The following is a 17,548-nucleotide window of genomic DNA, read 5'->3' as shown; positions in this document are numbered from 1 at the left end:
CAGGAGAGAGGGCAGCCATGCCCTGGCATGAGCCGGGAGCGAGGGGCTGCTTGTACCACAGCCCCACGATGGTGGAGGTGGGAGCAGGGCTGGAGATGGGGCACGGGGCTTGTGCAGAGGCTCCTGCCCTGCAGGGCAGAGGGGCAGCAGTGCCAGCAGCGCTGCAGCCCGAGACACAGCCATTGGAGGTGGCCAGAGAGCAGGGATATGCTGGATTTATGGCCCGTCTCATTATGTGTTTATGGTTGGGATGAGGCAGCTGCAGAAGCTGCCCAGCCCTGCCCTGCCCTGCCCTGCCCGGCACGGCACGGCACGGCAGCTCCCTGCTCTGCATCGTGGTGCTGACAGGGTGGAGGTTCACAGCTGGACTTTGCTCTTCGAGGTGGAGCTCCCCAGGGCTCACCCTGGCACCGCTGCCGTGTCTGCCCACTGCCGGGCAACTCGACAGCTCCTCCCTGTTCGCTCCACAGGCAGCGACCCCGCAGGGACCCTGCGTGGGACAGGGTCCTGCCCTGTCCTGTCCTGTCCGGTCCTGCCCGGCCCTGGCGCTGCTTTGGTGCTGAGCCCCCCGCGTCACGTAGCAGCCACCGCAGAGCAGGTACGCTGACCCCTTGCCTCTGCTAAACCTGCCCCACATTCAGGGGTGGAGCTGAGCTGGATTCTGTTCCCACAGCTCTCCTGTGCCATCGGCAGGGAGCAGGGATACCTGAGCCCGGGCTATACCGTCCGGCCTCCGGGCTGGCAGATGTTGCCTCCAGGAAGGTGTTTGTCCTGCGGGGGATGTGGGGGTTCAGGATGTGTCCCTGGTCCCTCCAGCATCACCTGAACAGCTCCTTTCCCCCAGGCAGGGGCCGGAGAAGGGACTCTGCTGCCCGCCAGCGCCGCTCCAGGGAGCCAGGGCGGACGGTGCCTCTCCCCATGGCAGCCAGGCCCCCACGTAACACCAGCCAAACTGGACACCCCGGTCCCACGAGAGACCCTCCCCAGCCAGAGCCCACCCGCCTGCCACGTCCAGCCCAGGCCGGACTCAGCTGTCACTGCCTGTCCCCACACCAGCCCCGCGTCCCAGCGCTCAGACACGGGCACACGCCGCGATGCCGCGACCATCACTGGTGGGTAGAGCTGAGGGTGCCAGCGGACCCCGGGGAACTGGGCTGAGAGGGGTGAGGAACTGGGTGTCCTTTGGGCTGTTCCTTCATGCTGTCTCCGTTCTGTGGCCGGAGATGAACCATTGTCCCGGCATCCTTCACCGCACGCTGCATCCCACGCCCGCTGTCCCCAGCGCCGCTCGGGCGGGCAGAGCGCGGCCAGGAGATGGCAGCAGGACCCTGCCCGCAGGCAGCGGGGCGATGGGGGGAGCAGAGAGCTGGGGAAGGGTCCCTGAGTGCCACTCTACTGGGGACCCCCTAATCCCTACACTAGGGGCTCTGGGGACAGACACAGCTGGTGGCACCAGCTCCAAACCCCCAGGGGACAGAGTGGGGTGAGGGGTGCAGGATGTACTCCCCTGCACAGCCCCCTGTGCAGCCCACTCCCCGCATATGACCCCCACCCTCGGCTGACACCGTGTCCCTGTGTCCCCAGAGCTGTGCAGCGAGGATGTCCCCGAGGTGGAGATTGTCAGCCTGCTGGGCGAGCAGCTGCCCCGCTACACGCTGCGGGCTGACACCGTGTTCGGCTATGACCACGGCGACTGGCTGCGAGCCCCCAGCGGCCCCCCGCAGCCCGTAGCCCCCCTGACCCCCCAGCAGATAGAGGAGACCCTGCAGTATTTCCGTGAGTGCCCGCGGGCAGCGGGGTTGGCGAGGGCGGTGGGCACAGCCTGGGTGGGGGCAGCCTGAGCGCTAATCATTGCTAATGGGATTGACGGGCTGGATTTCCTCACCCAGAACATCCCGGGCTAATTCTGGGAGCAGCTGCTGCTGAGCCAAGCTGTATGCTGGGAGAGAGCCCCCATCATTTCCCGGGACCCCCTCACGTCCCTGCTCTCCTGTGCTGTGGCTCCCAGGGCTGGGGCACCGGTGGGCTTGGCAAGGTGTGCCAGCGAATCCCAGGGCTGCTGCTGCCCCAGACATGCCAGCCTGGAGCAGGGCTCAGGGACCCTGCTGCCAGCAAAGCCCCCAGAGCTGTGGGGGTTCCAGGGGGAGATCCCTGCAGCCCCCACGGCCAGGCAGGGGCAGTGCCCGTGGCACTGTGATGTGGCCCACCCCTGGGTGAGGTCGGGGTTCAGCGGGGGGCACAGACGGATTATCTCTGCTTTGTTTGTGCCTCTGGCCTGTGTGTGGCGGGGGCAGGATTAGAGCAAGGGGCTGGGGGATGGATGTGGGGCAGTGGGAGACAGATGGGGCCGAGGCCTCCACCCACCTGCTCATGCCAGGCTCAGCATCATCCTCACCATGCCTTGCCTGTGCTTGCAGCCCTCCCCTTGTGGCTGCTCCTCTCTCCGTTCAGCAGGTGGGGACCACCAGCACTGCCCCTTGCAGTGGCAGTACGAGGGATTGAGCCCCAAACTCTGTCTCTGTGCCATGGGGTAGGGACATGCAGCACCACAGGACTCCAGCCCTGCTCCACAGGGCCAGTGGCTCTCAGTCCCAGACTCCTGCAGGTCACAGATACCCAGGCCTCCAGTGCTGCTGGCATGTGCTGGAGGGCGTCATTCCTTCACTCAAACCTCTAAGCTGCCATCAGAAATAGCCCCCTGTAATCTGCTTCTGCAGGCACAGGGAACCTGCCCAGAGGAGCAAATCCTGGGGCAGGGGATTAGGAAGAAGCAGCTCCTGCCTGTCCATGCTGAGACGCGTGCCTGAGTCCTTGGGGTCCCTGGAGGGTGGGTGCCCAGTTGCTGGTGCTGGCTGTGTCGCCCCAGACCTTACCAAGAGAAAATGCAGCTCCAGGAGGAGGGAGAGGCTGGGACTGAGGGCACCTGCTCCAGTCCTCGCTCCAGAGGGGACTGGGGGTTATGGCAGAATGCAGTTGGGGTCAGGATCCCAACAGGAAGGAGTCAAGCAGGCAAAGGTGTGCGATGGTGAGGGGCAGCTGCCTCCCTTCACTGATTGTTTGGGTGCTAGCAAGGACGGGCACTGGGGCAGGTGATGAGGACAGAGCACGTTGGCATTTCCAGCATCACACCCACGTGGCCTGTGCTACGTGCCTGCCAGCTCCTCCATAATTCAGCACACCATGATTTATTCACTTTGCCTGCTTCTGTGCTGCTTCTGCACCAGTGTGGCTGTGGGGATGAGAGGGTGCCAGCCAGGGAGTGTGGGGCATCCTGGGTGGGGCACGGAGGGGGCCAGGCTCATTCCAGCCCATGCTTGGATCCAGAGGTGATGAATGGGGAGGTTGGAGTGGGATGGAAAAGCCCTTCCCTGACCAGGGGCCTGGCAGGTCCCAGCACTGCAATGGGCTCTGCAGGTGCAGGGTTTGTGGCGTGGGTGATGATGGGGAGTCCAGAGCAGGGTGGCAGAGCAGGGCTGGCCAGAAAAATGTACCCTGACTCTCATGGGGACCCCATGGCTTTGTGTGAAGGGCCCAAAATCTCTCCCTGTCCTTCCCAAGGGGCAGAAGCTGCTGTTTGTGCGTGACCCACAGCATCAACACTGCCGAGCTGCTGCTCAGGGACCCCCGGTGTCCCTCAGCAGTCACCACCACCCGCGGGTGTGTGATGTGCCCGGGCTCCCCGGGCTGTGAGCTGGGACAAGAGGTGTGACACCTGCACCAGTCCCCAAGGGCTGAGCAGGATTGTCCCGGTGGGCTCCCCACAAGCAGCCCAGTCCTAGGGTGCCTGATGGGGATCGTGTCCCTGAGGTAGCCCTGGAAAACGGGGCGGAATGGGCACCCCCGACCCCCGCATCGCCCCCGCGCTGCTCCCGCCCGGCTCCGCCCCCGTCCCGGCCCCGGCCCTGGCCCCGCCGCCGGGGGATGCGCCGGGCAGGTGCGGGGGACGGGGCGATCCTATAAATAGGGGCGGGAGCGGCCGCAGCGGCTCCGCTCAGCGTGGCGGGGCTGGGCTGGGCTGGGCACGGCTGGGTGGGCACAGCGGGCTGGGCGGCCGCGGTGGGCTCGGCGCGATGGAGATCTGGAGCAGCCCCGCCGCCTACGATGAGTTGAACGGGAACGCGGAGCGCGGCGGCGGCGCGGACCCCATCGCCCGGGAGCTGGAGGAAGGTGAGGGCGGCGCGGGTGGTCCCGCCCCGGGGATGGAGATGGGGATGGGGCTGCAGCAGAGCTGGGCTCCACCCGGGGTTGGTCCGGAGCGGCGGGGGCCGGGGTCTCCCCGGGGCCGAGGCTGGTCCGGAGCGGTCGGGGCCGGGGTCTTCCCTCGGGAGCTGCCGTGTGCTCCCCACCTGTGCGTTCCCTCAATCCCGGGCTTCCTCGCCGCCCTCTGGCTCGGGGTTGCCGCCGCCCGGTCCCTTGGGGACCCCCAGGGTCACCCCGGCCCCAAGGAGACCTGTCCCCACGCCGGGAGGGACGGGGAGAGGGGCCCTGCCAGGTCTGCGTGTGCCCGTGGGGAAGGGCGTCCCTCCTGCCGTGGGAACGGGGTCCTCCCCTCCCGCACCCCGCCGGGTCGGGCCCATCGTGGATGGATGTTTACGTGTTCGCCAGCGCTGCTGCAGCCCCCGTCTCCCAGGGCCAGCCGCTCGCTCCAACCGTAACGATGCTCATGCTCTAATTATTTCCAATTAATGGCTCAGGGGCCTGACGAGGTGCGGCTGGGGACCCCCGCGGAGAGGGGGCCTGTCGGGGTGAGGAGAGGGGGGTGAGGCTGGGGCTGGGGCTGGCCCTTCTCCCCATGGCCGTGTTTGGGGTACGTGCCCTCTGGGGCGTGGGGCAGCAGCCTGGGCAGCGAGGAGCCGGCGGGACCGGGGTGGCGAGTGGGGGCATCGCCATGACAACACACTCACCATTACACAACCCCAGCTGGGGAGGCCTAATGGGATTTGTGTGGCTGAGCTTCCCCGTTAACCCACTTCGTCTGCACGACTGGGGGGTGGCTCTGCCTGGGGACGCGGGTGGGGACCCTGAGCGCAGCCAGCGCTGCTCTGCCAGGGGAAACTGAGGCACACACCCTCGGGGCAGCAGAGCAGCAGAAAGGACATCGGGAGTGCTGCGTGCCGTGGGCAGGGTGTAGGTACAGGCAGGTCCCGGGCTGGAAGCAGGGTCTGGGGTGCGGGCAGAGCTCGGGGCCCTGCGGCTGCTCCCGGCTCCCTCCGGCCGCACGGCTCCAGCGCCGCCGTCTGGGTGCGTGCCCGGCGCTGCCTGGCAGGATCCGCACCGGGGGGACCCACGTCTCCGTGCTTGCACCTCCTCTCCCTGCCAGAGGCCCAGGGAGCAGCGGGGGAGGCAGAGCTGTCGCTGGGGCCCGGATTGACGCGGTGGGCAGCTGCCCGTGCCCGCAGCGTCCTGGCCGCAGCTGCCTCCGGTGCTGTGTGCCTTCTGTGCGTTGTGCTGTGCAGCTGCAGGGGCACCGGGTGGGTGCGGGCTGCAGCATCCCCTCCCCCAGAGAGAAACTAGGGCAGGGGGGATCTGGGGGAGGGGGCTAGGGACAGATTGGAGGGGACGCCGCCTGTGAGCCCGGCTCGGCAGGGTGCCACCCACAGCTATTTATACTGGAGCTCCAGCTTGCTTTCTGCTGGAGATGTCACCTCCGATCCTGTCTCTGCTGCTGCCCTTCCCTGTCCCCCCTTTCTGTCCGTGAGTCCTGCAGTAGGGCTGGCACTGTGCCTGTGCTGAGGTCGTGGGGTCAGCAAGGGGGCCCAGCATTTTTCTTGCCACCCCAAGGTGTGGGCAGGGTCGGGGGTGAGGTGTGAGCCCCCTTTTTCCCATGATGCTGTCCCAGCTGTGGGGATCCCTGCCTGGCACTGCATGAGGTGCCACCCAGCAGACAAAAGGTCATTTTTGGAGAGTAGCTTGGGGCAGCCTTGGGGGGACAGTGCTGAGCCCCTGGGTCAGTACTCCCACAGTGTGGGGGTTCACCTTCTGGCCCTCTCCCCCAGTCCTGTGTGCTGAGCGGGTGGTCAGGATCACGAAGACCTACCACGATATTGACGCTGTCACCAACCTGCTGGATGAGGTACGTTGGAGATCCCACCCGTGTGAGGGCTGCTGGGACCCTGGGGACACAGGGGTAGGTGAGGAGTCCCAGCTGAGGCAGACCTGCCCCTCGCAGAAAGAGCGGGACCTGGAGTTAGCAGCACGCATTGGGCAGTCCCTGCTGAAGCAGAACCGGAGCCTGACTGAGCGCAATGAGCTCCTGGAGGAGCAGCTGGAATTGGCCAAAGAGGAGGTAACGGCTCCTGGGCACAGCCTTGGGCCCCTGTGTGCCCCCCTGGGGGCAGCTGTGGTCCCCTTGGCTGTGTCCTGAAGCGCTTTGTTCTCTCCAGATCGCGCAGCTGCGCCACGAGGTCTCCATGCGGGATGACCTTCTCCACTTCTACACCACCACCACGGAGGAGAGCGAGCCCGCCACCACCACCTCCACACCGTGAGTGGGAGTCCCTGTCCTGCCACTCACGTGTGGGCTGGGCAGGAGCCATCACCATCCCCAGGGCAGCACTGGCCACATCCCTTCCCTCCCTTGGTGGCCGTGGGTCCAACCCCACAGAGCTTGGTCGCTGGGGGAGCGCATAGGGGTCAGAGTGGGCAGCCCCACCCTGCCTGCACTGCTCAGGCCATCCCTGCTGTCCCCAGGCTGCGCAGGCACGAGTCCTCGCTGTCCTTGCAGCAGTACTTCCAGTACGACACCTTGCAGCAGAAACTCCGGTGCCTGGAGGAGGAGAACCAGAAGCTCCGCATGGAGGTGAGCAGAGCCAGCTGGTGGATGCCCCTCGGTGCCCACCTGTGCCCTGCTCTCTCTGGGGGACACCCAAGCTGCCCCCTCAGGGAGACAGCAGGTCCTGCCTGCCAAGCTCAGCACCCCCAACCCTCTCCCCCAGGCCACCAACATCGCCACTGAGACCTGTCAGTACGAGGACCAGGAGCAGCAGCTGATGATTGACTGCGTGGAGCAGTTTTGTACGTAGGGCTCGGGGGTCTGGAGGCACTGCCCTGCTGAGTGGGCTGCGGCTGGGGGTCGTGCCCGGTGGTGACGGACCCCGGCCCCCCCCGCAGCCGAAGCGAGCCAGCAGGTCGTTCACCTGTCGGAGGAGCTGGCGCACAGGGCGGAGGACGCGGCGCGGCAGCAGGAGGAGATCACGCAGCTGCTGGCGCAGGTGGCGGACCTGCAGCAGAAGTGTCGCACGGTGAGGGTCCCCTGCCCGTGCCGGGGGGAGGGGGATGCGGGCACAGCGCCCTGACCCGCCGCTCCTGCCCGCAGTACGGCTCCGAGGTGGAGGAGCTCCAGCAGCACCTGACCGCGGCCAAGGAGGTGCAGCAGCAGCTCCGGCTGGAGGTGAGCCCGGGACAAGCCGTGGGTGCCCCCCTGGTGCGGGGTCCTTCCCCGGGGCCGTGCTCCAGCTCCCTCGGTGTCCTCGCAGCTGCGGGATCTGCAGGAGAAGTACGCGGAGTGCGGCGGGATGCTGCAGGAGGCCCGGGAGGAGGTGAAGATCCTGCGGAGCCGCAGCCTGCCCAACAGCACCGTCAGCCGCTACAGCGCGGCCAGCCTCCTGCCCGTGGTGAGCCGGGGGCCGGGCGCCAGGGGGGTGACCCCGCTGTCCCCCCGGCACTGACACTGCGTACCCCTGTCCCCAGGACTCGCTGGCGGCCGAGATCAAGGGGATGATGAGGAAGAGGACGGACAGCTCCTCCTCAGACTACAAGTGAGTGCTGCCATCGGGGGCTGGTGCTGTGCCCTGGGGCAGGGTCCGGCTCACCCTGAGCTGCTTCCTGCCCACAGGAGCTACCAGCGCGTCTTTGAGACCGTGAAGGCCGTGAACCAGGCAGCCAAAGCCAAGTCCTGCTCTGAGTCTCCCCACCACGTTCCAGGCTCCAAGCAGCTGTCCACTGCCCACTCTGGGGGGGCCAGCACCCCCCACAACAACTGCTTCGGCTCGGAGGATGCCCAGTGAGCGCTGGGGTGGGGGGAATGGGGCAGGGCAGCTGTGGGGGGGGGGAATGGGGCAGCTGGGGGGGAACGAGCCAGGTGGGACGGCTCCTGCACAGGGGCTGGGCTGCTGGTGAGCTGCTGGAAGCAGCCTGGGGCAGGGAGAGCAGGGTCTGGCTGGGGCCCAGCACAGCCTGAGGTGCAGGGTAGGGCTGCAGCCCTAACGCTGTGCCCCCCAGCAGGGCCGAGGGGGTCGGGGAGGAGTGCCGGGCAGCCCCGGGCCGGCAGGACCTGGAGGCGGCGGTGCAGCGGCTCTCGGTGCGGCAGCAGAGCCACGGCTCCGAGGAGCGCTCCTTCTTCGAGGCCGAGAGGGAACGCAAGCTCTGGCGGCTGAGAGATGGGGACAGCTCCAGCGGCTTCCTCACCCCCGAGGGCAGCGTTGTCTCCGCCGGGACCAACTGCTCGGGGGGCTCGGAGCTCACCGCCGGCTCCGGCTTCTCGCTGGGCTCCCTCACCTACTTACCCGACAAACTGCAGATTGTGAAGCCACTGGAAGGTGAGGGGCAGAGGGGCTGCAGAGCTGCAGGTGCTCTGAGGGTCCAGCACCCCCACCTGAGCTCCCCCCGGCTGTGTCCCCCACCAGGCTCTGTGACACTCCACCACTGGCAGCAGCTGGCACAGCCCAACCTGGGCGGGATCCTGGTGCCCCGTCCCGGGGTGCTCACCAAAGACTTCAGGCAGCTGGACATCGACCTGGAGGAAGTCTACAGCCTCAATGACCTGGAGGAGGATGATTTGGACCCCAGCTCCTTCCAGCTGCTCCCTACCTCAACACCCGCCAAAGCCAAGGAGCACCCCAGGGGTGAGCTGGGGATGAGGGGACAGAGGGGACGCAGCCCCCGGGGTGCCCCTGCCCTCCTGTCTCGGCTGGCTCTCCCCTCTTGCCGCAGCCTGTCCCTGCCACCCGCCTGTCCCCACGGGGATGCTCCGCCTGCAGCTGCACAAGGAACATTCTCGGGCAGCTGCCCCGGCGGGATGAGCCCTCGCCATCCCCCTGGCGAGCCCCTGCTGCCCCTTCGCTGCCTGGAAGGGGCCGGTCTGGGACAGACGGCATCTCCTGGCCCTACCTGTGCTGGCTGCCCCCTCTGAGCAGGCACCAGACGCAGTTACTGCTGAATCTGTGCCCTGTGCAAGGAGCTTCCAGCCCAGCTTTGGCTGTCCCGCCTGCCTTCCGCCGTGCCCTGCACCTGTGTCCTGACCCCTTGTCTCCTGTCCCTTCCAGTGTTCCTCTCTGTTAACAACCTCCCCCAGACCCCGTCTACCTTCACCATCACCACCTGCCACATCCTCCACCCCACCACCGCGATCACCACGGTGACTCCCAGGTAAGGCGCGTGGCCCCCGCCGCCTGCGCTGCCTGCACCGGCCCCGCCGTGCCCCCGAGCCCTCTCCTCCTCCTCCTCCTCACCCCGGGCCTGGCTCCCTGCAGCTCGAGGAAAGGGCAAGCCGGGGGCCACCTGCAGCCCCTGATGCTCTGAGACGTTCCAGCAACTAGAAATCTCCCCAAATCTGGCTGCTGCGGTGTCTGTGTGCCCGGGGCTGGGGCCAGCCCCCTCCTCTGCATGCAGCACCCCGATGGATGGATGATGGAGGGATGGATGGATGATGGATGGAGAGCCTTCCTCGGGTAGGGGAGCAGCGAGTGCTCCTGGCACTCTGGGGAACCAACGCAGCTTTCCTCTCTCCACACTTGGGCAGCAGCCAGGAACTTTTCACAGCCGGCTGCTGGGCTGTCCCTTCATTAATGAGCACCGGTGATTAGCTCTAATGAGGCCCCCTAAGGCTCGTTGGGGGTTGATGTGAGCCGGAGTTCACTGCTCGACAAAACCCTGGTGTCTGGAAATTGCTGGTGGAGCAGTGACTGTGTCCCAGTCTCTTCTGGCTGCTGAGGAGCAGCCCCCATTTGGGGGGTCTCCTACAGCCCCAGGCTCTTCAGGTGAAGTACAGGGGGTCCTGCTCTGCCTGCAGCCCTGCCTGGCCCCCTCAGCAGCAGCCCCCAGGACAGGGCCCCCAGCTGATCCCCCTCTGCTCTCTCTTCCCCTCCAGTCTGTATCATGCCGTCGTGCCTTCTTGTGGGCCCTTTGAGGGGCTGAGCCTCAGCAGCCCCTCACCAGAACTGACTCCCCCCACGCTGGCGCTTGGCCCTGGACCCCTGAGCACCCCCCTGGGACTCTTCAGGCTCTTGCTGGGGCGAGATTCCCACTTGGCACCAAGGACTGGATCACGGTGGGCCCCCTCACTCCACTCCCAGGACCCTCAGCACTCTGAGCCCCCTGTGCCCAGGGGCCAGAGTGGACCCCCAGGCAGGAGCAGCACTTTCAGCTGGAACCTGGTGGAGAAGCTGCAGCGCCTGGGGCTGGACAAGGTGGTGGCCAGAGGGGGGACATCCTGTGCACAGCCACGCCCAGAGGGGCCTGGGGCACCCAGAAGTGACACTGCTGCAGAGCCCCCAGGCTCAGGGTGACACATCCTCTTCCTCACTCATCCGTGGGGAAATGGAGACAGGACAAGCTTCAGCCTCAGCTCCTGGTGCTGCCCCAGGTCCTGGCACCAGCATGGGGGGCTTTGCCCTGGCTGCAAGGACAGAACCTGGCACTGTTCCCCAGGTATGGGGGGTACAGGGGTTGCTGGCTGACCCTGTCCCTGCTGGGGGAGTGTGGACCCTTCACAGGAGCCAGTTTCTGGCAATAAAAACTGTTCCTGCTTCTGCTGAGCCTGTCTGCAGAGCGAGGGGCAGCTTGGCCCGTTTGGGGCTGTCCACATGCTGCAGGGAAGGGTGAATCCCAGTCTGGGCTCAGGTGTGTCCTGGGGCAACCTGCTGGGGCCAGGGGGAGACCCCTGCACCCTGGGCTGGGCCCCTGGCCAGCACCTGGGCTGGACTGGCTTTTAAAGGGAATGGTGGTTTAGCTCTTTCCTGCTCACTCAGTAGCAATAGTAGCAGCACCCACAGCTTGGGATGTTTCTGGGGGTGCATCTGCTGCTCCCCCCAGCTGTGTCCCTTCCTCCAAGCTGTGCCCCATCCCCTGGCAAATAAATGTGAATTCACAGAGCAGCTGCTGTGTGCTGTGTCTGCTGCCACGTTCTGTGTGTGCTGCTGTGCCCAGTTCAGTCTCTGTCCTGCGCATCCCTCTGGGCTGGGGGCAAATCCCTTCTGCTCTCTGGGGCTGGGGGCAAATCCCCTCTGCCCACCCTCCCAGGCTCTCCCCAGCACAGCCAGGAGTGCAGAGGCCGTGGTGCCAGAGTTTTATTGAGGAAAGGGCACGCACTGAGCGTGGCAGTGCTCTGCCCAGCCAGTCCAGCCCAGCAGCTACGCAGCACCAGCCTCATCCTCAGCACTGCGGCGGCCAAAGTCCATCCAGTCGGGGTAGAAGTGGTCGTGCAAAGCCTCCATCCCCTCATCCTCATGCACAAAGGCCTCGTGCTTGTTCAGCTCTGCCAGGGCAAAGGCAGCAGTTAGAGCTGGAAATTGCTGGAATTTTATCCTCTCACAGGGGCCAGGCTGCGCCCCCCAGGCTGCCCACCCTGAGCTCCCAGTACCTGTGAGGACGTGTGGCAGGAACTGGGACAGGAGGTGCTGCTGCTCCTGGGACAGGTACTTGGGCCAGTCCCGCCGGGCCAGGCTGGGGAGGGGCTGCTGGGGGTCCCCCAGGGCAGCTGGTGGCTCTGCTGGTGGCCGGCACAGGCAGGAGGCCACGGCGAGGGCGAGGACGAGCCCGAGGCACAGCGTCACCTTCATGGCTGTGGGGACACTGAACGGGGGGGAGCGGGGCAGCTGCAGCTCCCGAACTGGGACATGCTCAGCCCCAGCCCATGGACAGTTCACAGTCTCCTCTGTCCCTCCCTTTGGGTCCCCAAGTCCCCTCCATCCCTTTCACCTCCCCAAGTCTTTTCCATCCCCCTCTCCTGGCTGGTCCCCAGTTCCCCTAGAATCAGAGTCAAGGCAGGATCCATAAGGATCAAGTCCCACTCCTGGCTCCTTGCAAGGATGCTGAAAACGCTAAGAGCATCATCCAGCTCCTCCTTGAACTGCAAGAGCTGGGGAGCTTCTCCTCCCCAGGGCACGGCCAGGCCCCAGATCCCCTCTGCTCCTCTCAGTGGGTCTCTGAGCTGCTCTCTCCCTCCCATCTGCTCCTCGGCTTTTCTCCATCTCTCTTTCCCCCCAAGTCACCTGCAGGCAGTGCCAGAGCCCTGTGAGACTCACCTGGGGGTTCTGAGGCTCAGCAGGCTGTCCTGTGGGGGTCCCGGTGGGGGTCTCAGTGGGTTTCTCTCTCCAAGACCAGCCCAGCTCCGTCCTGCTTTTAAAGGCGCTGCCGGGGCTGCCACGCCCCAGGGCGGCTCCACACACACCCAGCCACCGCCGGGGGGGCCTCGGGCACCTGCGTGTGCCCACAGACACACAGGGACAGACAGACCCTCACAGACACACAGACAGGGACAGACACACAGACAGACCCGCACAGCCACACAGAGACAGACACACAGAGATAGACACACAGACAGACCCGCACAGACACACAGACAGAGACCGACACACAGACAGACCCGCACAGACACACAGACAGGCACAGACACACAGACAGACCCAGACACACAGACCCACACAACCACACAGACAAATCCACACAGACACACAGGCAGACAGAGACAGACACACAGACAGAGACAGACACACAGACAGACCCACACAACCACACAGACAAATCTACACAGCCATGCATAAATAATACAGTATAATATACAGGATTTATACAATATAAAATACAGATATATATGCATACATCTCTAATAGATAACACAGCTGATGAATCTATGTAAATACATCCAGGTATCCATACGTGCACACGGACACAGCCTCACAGCTACAGGCATGGACACACGTGTGCACATGTGTGTGCTTATAGGGATGATGACTGCATGAGGAAATGGTACATCACGGACTGATGGAGGGTGGGGATGGATGCATAAGGAATAGCATGACATCTCTATATATGTATCCACACATACATGCACATATATATCTGTATCTATATATTTTATATTTAGATATTTTATAAATATATTTATATTTATATACATATTTTATATATATATATATGCATGTATGTAGGTATGGAAACACAGATATATGTATATATATGAATGTTTGTATAAATACACATATATATGCATATGTTTATATGTACATATCTATATACATGTGTATGTACAAGTATTCACAAATACATATACACACTCCATGATTTTTGGAGTCCCTAACCTAAATGATTCTGGGATTATGTGGATATATATCTATATATATGTGTGTGTGTGTGTATGTATATGTGTATATATGTGTATATATATATGTATATATGTCTATATATATGTATATATATACATGTATATATACGTATATATGTCTATATATATGTATATATATGTATATATGTACATATATATGTATATATATACATGTATATATATGTATATATGTCTATATATATGTATATGTGTGTATATATATGTATATTTGTACACATATATCTCAATGTGTGCACATTTATACATACATGCATACACATACCCACATATCTACATTTAAAAATAGCAATATAAGTGCATATATGTGGATAAACACACATGCACACGTATATACATGTATACAGAAGCCTGTGTGTGCACATACGTGCATTCTCACATGTGTGTCTGTGTGTCTGTCTGTCTGTACCCAGACCCTGGTGTGTGCACACGTTTATAACGTGCTGTGCCCCGGGGCTGGGGGCTGTGCAGACCTGGGGGGCTGTGTCTGTGTGTGTGAGGCCCCTCACCAGACACAGAGCCAGAGCAGATCCAGCAGCTCTGGATCTCTCCCTGCACCCCCAGCAGCTTTGGGGTGTTGTGGCAGAGAGGGCCCCCCTGTCAGAGCCCCTGAAGGTCCTGTCTTTGTCCACCCACCCCCACTGGATATTGACGGTTCCTGCTGCCTCTATTGACCCCCCATCAGTGTATTTGTAGAGGCCATTTGTCTCCTTCCCTCAACAAACCTGTGAGTGACATCCTGGGCTGGGGCACGTCACCGTCCCCTGTCCCCAAGGAGCTGTGTCAGTGCTCCTCAAACAAACACCCCCAAACAAATGGGCTTTGGACGGCCGGGAGCCATCCAGCGCCCCGCGGCCATCGATCGCTCGCTCCGCCGAGCGCCTTGCACAAGGAACAAACAAATTGTTTTCCAATTTCTGCCTTTTAATGGCTCAATCTGGACCAAATGAGCCGTCAGGGTGATGGGGACACGGCGGCCGCTCCCTCCAGGGCCACGGGCTTGGCATCAGCCTGACGCAGGTTTGTTACCAGGCCTCCCCTGTTTGTGGACCCTTCTCCAAGGCTGAGCTGGAGGATGGACCAAGCTCCCCTCACCCCTACCTGCCTGGTGCCAGCTGTCCTGGCAGTGGCCAAATCTGTTGGCAGCCTGGCAAGTCCACCAGGGAGAAGTCTGGCCTAGACACACGAGGGGCACGGGCATTCTTGGCAGAGCAGCAGCAGAGCAGAGGCTGGGCTGTGTCAGGCTGTGGGCACGCACGCACACCCTGGTGTGGATGCTGGCCTTGGTGCTGCCAGCACTGCTCTTGATGTGCAGGGCTGGCCACCTGCCTGCCAGCACCTGCTCCCCGAGGCATGGGCAGGGCAGGAGGCTACCCCAAGGCGGGGCTGGAGGTAACTCTGAGGCACAGACAGGGCTGGAGGTCACTCTAAGGGATGGGCAGGGCTGGAGGTCACCCCAAGGCAGGGCTGGAGGTCACCCTTGGTGCACTCACAGCTGTTTTGCATAACTGCAGCAATTCTGTTTCCAAGAGCAAAGTCTCCCAGGGAAGTGGCAGCAAACTCAGTGCTCTGAGCAGCACAGGGGAGATGGGGTCATTGTGGCAGTGGATGAAGAGCCAGGAGCTGCTCTGGGGGGCTGCCAGGAGCATGAGCAGGTGGCCAGGGTGGGAGCAGCACCCCAGGACACCCTGGCCCTCCCTGCTGCAGGACAGAGGGGCTGGGGACAGTGGGAGATAAGCTCAGGGATTCCCTGGGCCCTCTTCAGCATCTCAGTGCACTTCACACCGCTCCTGTGCCAGAGGCATCTGCCAGCCCCCAGGACCATCACTGCCCTCAGCCAGCGCCTTTTACTGAGATTTCATTCTTGCATGTTGAGCTTGAGCTCAGAAAACAGAGAGCACTCAGCCCCTGAGCTGTGGCAGAGGCTGACCCGGGTGGCAGCACCTCCTGCTCCTCCCCAGAGCAGTTTCTGGGAAGCAGAGGAGCTGACCCTGCTCACGGGACTGACACCAGCACAGGGCAGGGAATGACTCAGCACCCACCCACTCCTCGGCTTTCCCTCAGCTCCCAGCAGGAGCAGCAGAGACAGCACCAAGGGAACTTCCTCTTCCTGCAGTGGGCCAGAGTGGGGGGCAACCCCCAGGCCCCCCAAGGGCAGCGAACCCCACCAGGCCCCCGAGCACTGTGGCTGCAGCACTGCTGGCAACAGGAGAAGGTGCTTTGGCCCCTGGGAGTGATGGAACCCACCACACACGGGCTTTTGAAAACCAGTTTTATTTAAATAAGTTTAAATACATTACAATAAAACATTAGAAATGAAAGCAAAGCCATGTTACTGCACAGGATACGAGCAGCAGCCACAAGGCTCTGCAGCTGCAGGGATGCTCCTTGTGTTAGTCCAACATGCAGCCCTTGGCACGGGTTTTACCCATGGGACAGCTCCTCCACGTGCCTGGCACCTCAGGGCTCGCAGGCACCAGCACCTGAGCTGCAGCCATCGTGCCTCCAGGTCACTCTTCTGTCACTGCTCGCCCAAATCCCTCTGCCTCCAGGAGCCAGCACTGCCCAGAGGGACCGGGTGGCACCAGCAGGACACGAGTCCCCTCTGCCAGGACGGAAGCACAGCTGGACTGAGGAGCCATCAGGACAGGCCGAGTCCCTGGGCTCAGCTGGAGCTTGTGGCTTCAGGCTGGATGGTGCCAGCACCCGTGTGAGCTCTGGGAAATGAGGGACAGCCAGACGAGATAGCATGGGCTCGTGTCAGTTTATTACATCACCAATTACAACAGTCCAGACTCAACAGTGGACCCAAGATCGTTACATTACACAAACCGGCTGGTTTTAAACTTATCACAAGGGACAGGTGGGAATTTCATGGTAAGGATATCTTCTTGCATAAAGCTCCAGTGGCCCACAGGCACTTAAAACCCGTGGACTTTCAGCTGGTCGTCTTTAGCCAGTCCAATCTGCAAGACAGAAAACGCATTCACAGCATGGGGTGACGCCCCTGTGCACCCAAACGCTGCCCCCACCCAGGGATCTGTGTGCTTTTAACAAATCTGGGCTGATTTCAGCGAGGCTGAAGGTGTCCTACCTCCACAAGGAACTGGCAGATGTTCTTGCGCTGGTCACCCTGCAACTGAATCACTTCTCCATACTCCGGGTGCTCAATTACAGTACCATTGCAGGCAAATTTCTGCAGCAAACACACAAAAACCTCCTTAGCACCACAAACATCCCTGCTGGGCGTGGCTGCCCGCCCCCAAAGCCCCGAAACCCCACCTTCTTGAAGGCCTTCACCAGTTTCTTTTTATCGTAGTCATCCGCGATGCCCTGGACTGTGGTGAGGGTCTTCCTGCCGTTGCGCTGCTGGATCCTTATATGGATGTAGTCCTCAGTGCCGGCCGGGAGCAGGTCATCACCCTTACTTGCATCCGCAAAGGGGTCTGCGGGGAGCGCCGTCAGGCCCCGCCCCCCGCCGCCACATTGGCCGCCTCGCCCGCCCATCACGCATACGGCACGCCCCATTGGCCGCCGAGCCTGTCCGTCACGTCCCAGCCCCGCCCCCGCGCTCCTGCCAGTCACGGGTAAATCCCGCCCCTGCTCCCACCCCATTGGCCGCCGCGCCCGCCCGTCATGTTTGGGCCGCGCCCCCACCCCCCCGCGGCTGACGCAACAGGGCCCGGAATAGCAACTGCGCCACGGGGCGGGGCCGGGGCGGGGCCCGCGCGCTCCCCCGGCCCCACCGCACAAAGGGCCTCACCGAAGGGCTGGAGGTTCTGGATAGCGGACATACGATACGCTTCCCTTCCCTCGGCGGAGGCGGCGGCGGCGGCGACGGGGGCGGCTGTGGCGGCGGGAGCGGCTCTGGGCGGAGGATGCTCTCGCGGCGGCGGCTCGAGGCAGTGTCAGGGGGGCGGGACTGCCGCCGACGGCTTATATACCGCCCCTCCGTGACGCCATCACGCACGGCGAACGAGGGCGATGATTGGCCGCCGGGCGGGGGCGTCAGGACGCATCGGGCGGACGCGGCCGCGCCCAGGCCGGCGCGGGGGGAGCGGGGCGCACGCGCGGGAGGGAGGGCCCGGCAGCGCGCGGGGCGGCGCGTGCGCAGTGCGGCGCCTGGGCCGGGCCGGGACCCCCGGGACCCCCGTTCCCCTCAGGGTCGCCTCCGCCGCCCCCCGAGACCCCCGGAGGCCCCAAAATCCT

At 63.1% G+C, this 17,548-nt stretch overlaps 3 protein-coding genes across 4 annotated transcripts; 1 reads left to right on the top strand and 2 right to left on the bottom strand.

Annotated features, from left to right (window-relative positions):
• The first annotated feature begins 4,052 nt into the window (after nucleotides 1-4,052).
• HAP1 (huntingtin associated protein 1) lies at nucleotides 4,053-10,597 on the top strand. Its single transcript, XM_041426430.1, is given in 16 exon segments — nucleotides 4,053-4,167; nucleotides 5,997-6,073; nucleotides 6,170-6,286; nucleotides 6,384-6,484; nucleotides 6,691-6,799; nucleotides 6,936-7,014; nucleotides 7,111-7,241; nucleotides 7,316-7,390; nucleotides 7,476-7,613; nucleotides 7,690-7,757; nucleotides 7,835-8,002; nucleotides 8,224-8,537; nucleotides 8,625-8,843; nucleotides 9,264-9,366; nucleotides 10,088-10,440; nucleotides 10,443-10,597. Coding segments are annotated over 16 exon segments (2,181 nt in total). The 5' UTR covers nucleotides 4,053-4,070; the 3' UTR covers nucleotides 10,475-10,597.
• Nucleotides 10,598-11,293: 696 nt separating this feature from the next.
• On the bottom strand, nucleotides 11,294-12,325 carry LOC121347714 (gastrin/cholecystokinin-like peptide). The gene is made up of 3 exons (XM_041426569.1): nucleotides 12,243-12,325; nucleotides 11,579-11,790; nucleotides 11,294-11,473 (listed from the first exon to the last, which is right to left on the bottom strand). The coding sequence occupies exons 2-3, from the start codon at nucleotides 11,775-11,777 to the stop codon at nucleotides 11,349-11,351; spliced, it is 324 nt and encodes a 107-aa protein (XP_041282503.1). The 5' UTR covers nucleotides 11,778-11,790; nucleotides 12,243-12,325; the 3' UTR covers nucleotides 11,294-11,348.
• Nucleotides 12,326-16,084: 3,759 nt separating this feature from the next.
• On the bottom strand, nucleotides 16,085-17,268 carry EIF1 (eukaryotic translation initiation factor 1). Of its 2 annotated transcripts, XM_041426557.1 has the most exons (4): nucleotides 17,103-17,268; nucleotides 16,622-16,785; nucleotides 16,434-16,535; nucleotides 16,085-16,305 (listed from the first exon to the last, which is right to left on the bottom strand). In XM_041426557.1, exons 1-4 carry the CDS (start codon nucleotides 17,131-17,133, stop codon nucleotides 16,261-16,263), a joined length of 342 nt encoding a protein of 113 aa, XP_041282491.1. In that variant the 5' UTR covers nucleotides 17,134-17,268; the 3' UTR covers nucleotides 16,085-16,260. The 2 variants fall into 2 exon arrangements, with proteins under 2 accessions (XP_041282491.1, XP_041282489.1); XM_041426555.1 differs by having other exon boundaries at nucleotides 16,622-17,238.
• Between the last annotated feature and the right edge of the window lie 280 nt (nucleotides 17,269-17,548).

The sequence above is a fragment of the Onychostruthus taczanowskii genome, unplaced genomic scaffold, assembly GCF_017590055.1.
Source record: "Onychostruthus taczanowskii isolate IOZ18803 unplaced genomic scaffold, ASM1759005v1 scaffold91, whole genome shotgun sequence".
Classification (NCBI taxonomy): Eukaryota; Metazoa; Chordata; class Aves; order Passeriformes; family Passeridae; genus Onychostruthus; species Onychostruthus taczanowskii.
Note: the sequence above shows the minus strand (reverse complement) of the source record. Positions and strands in the feature narration are given on the sequence as shown.

Bases quoted from the DNA above. Each gene is read 5' to 3' on its own strand.
- EIF1 (XM_041426555.1), bottom strand. From the start codon at position 16,954: ATGGGGTGGGAGCAGGGGCGGGATTTACCCGTGACTGGCAGGAGCGCG. The intron at 16,536-16,621 runs GTGGGGTTTCGG...TGTTTGCTGCAG, and splicing joins TGGTGAAGGCCTTCAAGAAG to AAATTTGCCTGCAATGGTAC. The intron at 16,306-16,433 runs GTAGGACACCTT...TCTGTCTTGCAG, and splicing joins TCTGCCAGTTCCTTGTGGAG to ATTGGACTGGCTAAAGACGA.
- LOC121347714 (XM_041426569.1), bottom strand. From the start codon at position 11,777: ATGAAGGTGACGCTGTGCCTCGGGCTCGTCCTCGCCCTCGCCGTGGCC. The intron at 11,474-11,578 runs GTACTGGGAGCT...TTGCCCTGGCAG, and splicing joins CCTGCCACACGTCCTCACAG to AGCTGAACAAGCACGAGGCC.